This window comes from Gymnodraco acuticeps, unplaced genomic scaffold (assembly GCF_902827175.1).
Source record: "Gymnodraco acuticeps unplaced genomic scaffold, fGymAcu1.1, whole genome shotgun sequence".
Classification (NCBI taxonomy): Eukaryota; Metazoa; Chordata; class Actinopteri; order Perciformes; family Bathydraconidae; genus Gymnodraco; species Gymnodraco acuticeps.
In genome coordinates, this window is record NW_022990042.1 from 1,057,205 (window position 1) to 1,065,841 (window position 8,637).

General features: G+C 41.1%; 1 protein-coding gene across 1 annotated transcript in view; it reads left to right on the forward strand.

Moving 5' to 3' along the window:
* Positions 1-7,612, forward strand: part of LOC117545531 (cadherin-18-like) — a 214,099-nt gene extending 206,487 nt beyond the window's left edge. Inside the window, 4 exon segments of the mRNA XM_034215343.1 lie at positions 2,968-3,082; positions 5,389-5,480; positions 5,482-5,656; positions 6,567-7,612. Of these exon segments, the coding sequence (XP_034071234.1) occupies positions 2,968-3,082; positions 5,389-5,480; positions 5,482-5,656; positions 6,567-7,231 (1,047 nt within the window). The 3' untranslated portion in view covers positions 7,232-7,612.
* Positions 7,613-8,637: the final 1,025 nt, after the last annotated feature.

Below are 8,637 nucleotides of genomic sequence, written 5' to 3' on the forward strand. Positions count from 1 at the left end.
TGAGAAACAGACAGACGTGCAATCAGCGCTAAATGCACTTTAACACAGGGGTATCTCCTCTCGCACTTTAGGTAGCACTTTTATCTTCTCTTGCACTTTTATCTTCTCTTGCACTTTATATGTCGTAGCTGCTATATTGTATCACCATGTCATAAATACTTGTGTATGCTGCTTTTGCTCTCTTGCACCTTTTGCATATCATGTATTTTGTTTTTGCTATCTTTGTAAAATGTAAATGTCTTAAAGGTTTTTATGTGAGGGACTGCGGATGGAAATGAGCTGAAAGCTAAATCTGGCACTGTTACGCTTGACACATTTGAATGTTGTAAGGGTTCATTACAGTGCATTGTCCCTGCCAAATAAATGATTACATTAAGGGCCTACACAGTTGCTGCACTAAACTACATTTTAGCATTTAAAATACCTAGCCATTATTTTGCGGTTATTTTGGTGAAAGTAATTCAAAAGTAATATAAAAGTATGTGTAACTCATTACATTTCAGAGACAGTAATATTGTAATGTAACTTATTACTTAAAAAAGACAGTAATAAGTAATATGTAATGTATTACATTTTGGAAGTAACTTGCCCAACACTGATTGGTGCTCGAGTTGACTGCCTGAACTAGCTCGCAGGCTTCGCCCCATTTATGATACTTATGCTACTGTAAGGGAATACAGTTACCTTTTTTTGTATCCTGATTACTTAATACTGTAACATGTAATCTGTTACTTCCCAAGCCTGATCACCAGCACAGTTAAAATCGAGCGAAGAATATTTTTGATCTTGCTGGAAATGCAACAAATTGACCCAAACAATCTGACAGGACTCACTCATGTATTGAGTTGTATATTGTGTGTATATTTAAACTATTGATTTCAAAATGAAGTTGTGGGGCTGTGTTAACATCATGGAGACAATGGCAGATAAAATCCTGAGGGCTTAAAATACACTCCAACACTTGGAGTTTCCTCTTGCTTTCAATAGGTAAGAAACAGCCATTGATACCTGTCGTGTTTCTCAAACAGGAGTACTAGGACCCCTAGGGGTATTTAGGAGTACTACAGGGAGTATTTGCGATTTGAAAAATGTTAATTTACCAAATTATCGGTCATGCATAACTCCTAAAATACACCAAATGTTCAGTTTGAGTGGGAAGCCACTTTCTACCTTGAATGAGACAAATAGCAAAAAAGTGTATTGTTGAATACGCAATATAGCCATAACATGGAGAAAAGAGAGGGGGGAAAGCAAAAAAGTTAATATTCACTTTTCTTAACCCTTAGATGCACGAGTGACTCTCCACTCTTCCATAAGTGGGTCTAAAAGGACCCGTATTAGAATAATATGTGTTTTTATGCCATTTCTGTCATTTTGGTTAAGAAAAATCACTTGTTTAATATTTAGTATTATATTTTGGTTCACATTAGAAATATTTTATATTTAATTTTTCACAATCTATAATTTTAGACATTTTTTTACATTTTGAAAAAAAACATTTTGAGCATATTGATGCAAAGATCTCCGCTATTCTGAGACCCTCGCAGTATTCCAGTCCCTTTTCAAAACTCATCTCTTCTCCTCTTGTCTACTCATATCCCCCCCCATCAATCCATGCCGGTTGATCAAGTTTGATAGTCCTATACACCCCCACTAACCTTCCCTTATATTGTAAAGCGATGTTGAGTCCTTGAAAAGCCCTATAAACATATAATGTATTATTATTATTATTATTATTATACTGACAGGTATCAGATCTTGCTGTGTAAAATAATCTTCCTGAGAGGTGTCACTTGTGATGTAGTCTGTGTGGTCCACAGTGAATGTATTCCTGACAGCCACAGGTGATAAGAATCAAAGGTTCCCATAGGATCCAAGCGGCCGAGATGGGTTTTCTCCGCAGGGTGGCTGGTGTCTCCCTTAGGGATAAGGTGAGAAGTTCGGTCATCAGGGAGGGACTCGGAGTTGAGCCGCTCCTCCTTCGCGTCGAAAGGAGCCAGTTGAGGTGGTTCGGGCACCTAGTTAGGATGCCACCTGGGCGCCTCCCTAGGGAGGTGTTCCAGGTACGTCCAGCTGGGAAGAGACCAAGGGGTAGACCTAGGACCAGGTGGAGGGATTATATATCTTCGCTGGCCTGGGAGCGCCTTGGGATCCCCCAGTCAGAGCTGGTTGATGTCGCCAGGGAAAAGAAAGTTTGGGGCTCTCTGCTGGAACTGCTACCCCCGCGACCCGACCACGGATAAGCGGAAGAAGATGGATGGATGGATGGATGAATGGCATGATATCCAAAACATGTTTTTGGAGGAATAGCTGGAATATGAAATGATAAAAAAAAATGTTAATTACATAGATACTTCAAGAAAACCACCTCAGCGGGTCCAAAAAGACACTAATGCATCTAAGGGTTAAGATTATAGAAAATAAAAATAAATCGTTTTTTCTTTTTTATACCTTGATTTCTGCAAAGGTTAACTTTTATTTGAACAGATTTTAAAGTAAGGAGGATTAACTGGCCGATGGTTTACCTGGCTCACAGTTCCTAACATCAGTTATTAGCAACATAGGCCATACCTCACTTGTAAAAATATATATAATATGAATCAGATTTTGTGATGACCTGTCTAAAGGACAATACTAGTTCCTGTCACAGAAGCTATTTGAAATGACCCCCAATTTATAAGAAATTGTAGAAAAGTCATATAATGTAAAATATATTCATATATAACTCTAACCTTGGGCTCTTCTGGATTGAATCCACTAAGCCTGTGCTTCTTGTTTTAAAATAATTAAGAGGCGTGCCATCACCCCCAAGAACATAATAATGGTACGGTGCACCTTGAATGATCAAACTGGTCAATCAAGTAATCGAGTATTCAATCAATGTATGACTTTTCGTACTTTCTTTTTGTTTCTCAACGTGTGTACGTTTCTCTGACCCGCACTTATTTTTCTGTTGTTCTCCATCAGCTGATTCAGACCCTCCGAGCTGCAGATCTGGACAACTTTGCAAATGGAAAGTTTTCCTTTTACTTTCCTGCTGGGATTCCAACCAACCCAGATTTTACTGTGAAGGACAATGGAGGTAAAAATACATACACACACCATTCGTTAAACATGACAACAAATATAACACATAAGGGTATACTACAGACATAATGCTGCAATTGGTAAAGTTCCTTTTAAATTACCATACATGTATATACTGCTGGGTGGCTAAATCTATTATATTATAAATTGGTACAAAATAAAAATAAATGCACTGTCTATAGTCCAGTGATTCTCAAAGACCATGACCCTAGAGGCTGATTGAACTGTGGCAGAAAATGTAACACAAAAAGGGAAATATATATAAATCAAACATATATTTCCAGAGTTACGTTCCCTCTCCTTTCATTTAACTGAGTCAACATCAGCTGTGACTCTTCAGATTGGAGGCGGGGCTAGAGCAAAATGCAAGTGCGCACCCTATGGGCCCAGATACGGGTACTTCTGATCTCAAGGGTCAGGCCAACGTTTGCTTCTGGTTATCACATTTATGCTTCAAAAATCCTAAAAGTGGTGTTAATATGTTGAGATTATACTGCTGAACAAAACATGCAAGTATCATTAACGTGTGGGAAGCCTATTTTCTGCAATATTCTGAAATCCAATGGAAAAATCCCATTGCTCTTTGTTGGGCCAATAAGCACGCCATCCCTGCACCACTCTGCATTCTGTTGTGCAACCCTGTGTTGCGTAATGACTTAATGATCCTTCACTCCTGTTTACCTCCCTCCGCAGGTGATGAGAGTAGCGTTGCCGGTTTATGTGTGTTGGGATTTGTGTTGTGTGCACACCCAGAGGCTTCATGCATGTCAACAGGAAACACACTATGTAAATGAAGATATCCTTCTGTGCCGTGCCTAGTCCTGTTGGCATACCCTGCACACATTACCAAATCCACACACATATCCCACTGCTGACGTGCTTCATCGTGGCTTCCCCAGGGAAGGTTGGACTCTCACTGATGTGGAGATGCCTCCTCATACATATTCATCAGCTGCTTCTCTATCAGCTTCTCTCAGACACTGCCTCCAGAGTCAATGCCTGCATATCAGAGAGGGCTGCAGCTACAATGTAGAACCACTTAGGTCACCTAGGGAGTCAAAATAAAGCTTTATTTATAGCACTTTTCATACACAGGGTGCTTCAACATATATTTTAATATATATAACGAATACAAGGAGGTGAAATAGGCTGTATAAATTGAATACATAATAATACACAATTTCACAACAGATAAGGCACAAAGTTAGACAAAAAGATTAAAAACAATAAAATATGAAAACGATCATACACATAAAACAATGTAAGAAAAATGGGGGAAATAATAATAAAGATTAAAAGACCAATTATGACTTTTACAGATATATTGTTTAATTTAGCATGCTTAAGTTTGCAAAATGTTTTATAGTTCAATGAATAAATGACTATGTGATTTCAAAGACATTTTTCACATAAAACCTAATATTCATAATGAATAAGTATGATCTCCGTATTTCTGAAATCAAAGATAACACCCCACTGTAAGTGTCTCTCAACAATTATTATTCATCATTAGCACTAGTTAGAAAAGACTGTAATGTAAAAGGGTTCGCTCAAATTGATGCACCAATTAAAAAGGACACCCAATTCTTATTTATTTTCCAAAGGCTCAAATGAACCGAATGTAGCTGTCCAGCTGCATGCCGCAGAGAGACATAGTTCCATACTAGATGATGAGCGGTGGAGCATTAGGTAACTAAAGAAACAGGTGGATCTTTGGGAGTTGGTGGAGACCAACATATAGTTAAATGTGGCAACGAAAAACATTAAAAAGCTTAAACATATAAAGGCAATGCAGCTTTTGTTGAAGTTATTGGACCCTATTGTCGTTTGATGACAATGGGAGGCGTGTGGCGCAGTGGATAGATCAGGGTCACAGGTTCAAACCCCACTGCAGTCAGCATGTCGTTGTGTCCCTGAGACACTTCACCCCAAATTGCTCCTGTGGGGATTGCCCACAGTATTGAGTATGTAAGTCGGCTTCGGATAAAAGCGTCTAACAAGTAACATGTAATGTAATGTAATGACATTCTTATACCTTGTCAATGTACTATTGATTCCACAGGATAGTAGGAACAGTGCAAGGGAAAGTGCAGACAGGTAGGCAGTACAAGTAGGTGGTAGGTTCAGCAGATGATAGAAGCTCCAAAGCAATGACACAAAGCAGAGCTGACAATCTGACAGGGTTAAAGGGCCTGGCATTGAAGCAAAGGGGGTGGAAAGAGAGTCAGGTGACTGGACAGGTTACTGTACTTTATTAAAGTGGCAAGATTTTCTCCTTCTTCCCTTGTCTGTCCTCTCCAGACCACACTGCCAGTATAATCTCTCAGCGGCGGGAGGGCTTCAGTCAGGACCGGGACCAGGAGGTCTTCAGCCTGGTGCTGGTGGTGGCTGATGGGGGGGGAGCCCCCTCTCAGCAGCACTGCTACGCTCTCCCTGAGGGTGTGTGTGTGTCAGAGGAACACCAGGGGGCGCCACAACAGCGTCTGTCAGGCCGAGGCCTTCCTGTCCTCAGCTGGTCTCAGCATCGGGGCTTTTGTGGCTATTATGCTTTGTATCGTCATATTAATAAGTAAGTATGTGGGGGGGAATGTCTATCCTTGTCTTGTACATCTCACATGCTTGGAATTGGAAGTTTTGCTGATTTTCTGTGTATAATTTTGTATATAATATATATTTTGTAAATTATTCATTGGGAAAAATGGTTGCTGTTGTGTGGATTTTAAACCATTCATTGGCATATACACAGCTTCATGATTCTTACCAGAAGTGTTTCGTACCAGTAGATTGCGAGTGACAGAATACTAGACTAGTGCCTTCTTTGATTGTCCGGCAATCAAATCACGGATTAATTGGATTTTTCCAAACTGTGTTAATAACAAGTGTTACTAGTAAAATAAGAAGTACAAAGTCGACAACAGGTACCTGTCTGTTTACGTTGGTGTTCTCACCCTATCAACTGGTTCCAAACTATAACAGGACAGTTCCTAAAGATAAACAACTTAAAGAGCCAAGATTTTGTTGATACTTTGGTTATAATCCCAGTGTTGAAGAATGCACTTCCTTGCTTTAACGAAAATTGGTGTAGCTTCCTTTCGTTCACCGAAGTTGGATATGTCTTGTCCCGTTCTGTTGGATGTCTCCTTGATTCAATCACAGTCAGTGCATGATGCATTTAAACGCCAGAAACTCTTTTCCTGAGGATTTTCTCAATCAGTCTTTGTCAATAAATATAACATGAAGTTTTAGTAACTAAGGATAAAAGCTGATATATATTTGGTGTAATGGTACGTAAAAACCACTTGGTTTTGTATTTCTTAGACATAAATCCTCTTACGTTTTTACAAGAATCTGATGCAACCATCCAATCAATCAATCAATCAGTCAATGTTTATTATCCAATCATTCTGTTCACGTTATGGTAAAAAGGATTTTGTTGATTTGTATTTACGTCTCTTTCCCCTTTCTTCTGTTCCCTCCAGCCATAGTGATGCTATTCACCCAGCTCCGAAATAAGAAAGCGAGTAAAGAGCCCTTAATTCTTTCCGAAGAGGACATCAGAGAAAACGTGGTGACCTATGACGACGAGGGGGGCGGAGAGGAAGACACGGAGGCCTTTGACATTGCCGCACTTCGAAATCCCCAAAACTCAGAGACCCTGAGGAAGTTCCACAGTTACCATGGCTACAGACCAAGCCCGTACGAAGAGGATGAGCCGGAGGAGGACGAGATGGAGTATGACGAGGACGGGGTCCTGGTGCTGAGGAGGGGGACGGCTCAGGAGGTGGATTATGGGAACTACAAAGCAGGGCCAGAAACGTCCTGGTTTGTCCTTGACTGCGTTCCTCAAGAGATCAGCCAATCGGCACCCTCCCTTCTGCTGCAGGGTCAGGACATCATTCAGCAGATCCTGGAGCAGAAGGTTGTCCAGGCAGACTCAGACACACGCGGTCCACCTTATGACTCGCTACAGACGTACGCCTATGAGGGCCGGGGGTCCTTGACAGGGTCCGTCAGCTCTCTGGGCCTGACCGGTGCAATGCCCGAACTAAACTATGCCTTCCTGGAAGAATGGGAGTCAGATAGGCAAAGACTGGAACACCTGGTCGGAGAGCAGCTGGGTACAGATCAAGCTAACACTGACTAAGACGTTTTGTCTTTTTCTTTTTTTGTTACTGTTAGCAAGACTTTCTGAACCAGATGCTTTCTACTTGTGGTATTCAACCTGAGTGCCAAGAAGCAAAAGACTGCCGCAAAAACTGGCAATTAGGAATTGAGATGTCATATGAAACCTGAGAATAAGAAAAGGCATTTTCTATGTGTGACAGGTTCAAAGAACAAAGGCTTCTGGTCTTCATCTTCACTGTTACCAAAACGGTTAAAACCCCTTGCACAGCTACCCTGGAGATAATTACTGTATAAGCTAGGAGCCCAGTGATCCAATTATCAGACATGTTTCATTGGCTTGAAATATGGAAACAGGAAGTTTCACTAATTTCACATTCATTAAAGGTCACCTAGTGTGCAAGATCGACTTCTTCATGTCTCCTCTACATCACCATGTGTCCCCTCTTCTTCATGTCTCTTCTACATCTTCATGTCTCGTCTACATCAACATGTGTCCCCTCTTCTTCATGTCTCTTCTACATCAACATGTGTCCCCTCTTCTACATCAACATGTGTCCCCTCTTCTTCATGTCTCTTCTACATCAACATGTGTCCCCTCTTCTTCATGTCTCTTCTACATCAACATGTGTCCCCTCTTCTTCATGTCTCTTCTACATCAACATGTGTCCCCTCTTCTTCATGTCTCTTCTACATCAACATGTGTCCCCTCTTCTTCATGTCTCGGCTACATCAACATGTGTCCCCTCTTCTTCATGTCTCTTCTACATCAACATGTGTCCCCTCTTCTTCATGTCTCGGCTACATCAACATGTGTCCCCTCTTCTTCATGTCTCTTCTACATCAACATGTGTCCCCTCTTCTTCATGTCTCTTCTACATCAACATGTGTCCCCTCTTCTTCATGTCTCTTCTACATCAACATGTGTCCCCCTCTTCTTCATGTCTCTTCTACATCAACATGTGTCCCCTCTTCTTCATGTCTCTTCTACATCAACATGTGTCCCCTCTTCTTCATGTCTCTTCTACATCAACATGTGTCCCCCTCTTCTTCATGTCTCTTCTACATCAACATGTGTCCCCTCTTCTTCATGTCTCTTCTACATCACACGTGTCCCCTCTTCTTCATGTCTCTTCTACATCAACACGTGTCCCCTCTTCTTCATGTCTCTTCTACATCAACACGTGTCCCCTCTTCTTCATGTCTCTTCTACATCAACACGTGTCCCCTCTTCTTCATGTCTCTTCTAACATCAACACGTGTCCCCTCTTCTTCATGTCTCTTCTACATCAACACGTGTCCCCTCTTCTTCATGTCTCTTCTACATCAACACGTGTCCCCTCTTCTTCATGTCTCTTCTACATCAACACGTGTCCCCTCTTCTTCATGTCTCTTCTACATCAACACGTGTCCCCTCTTCTTCATGTC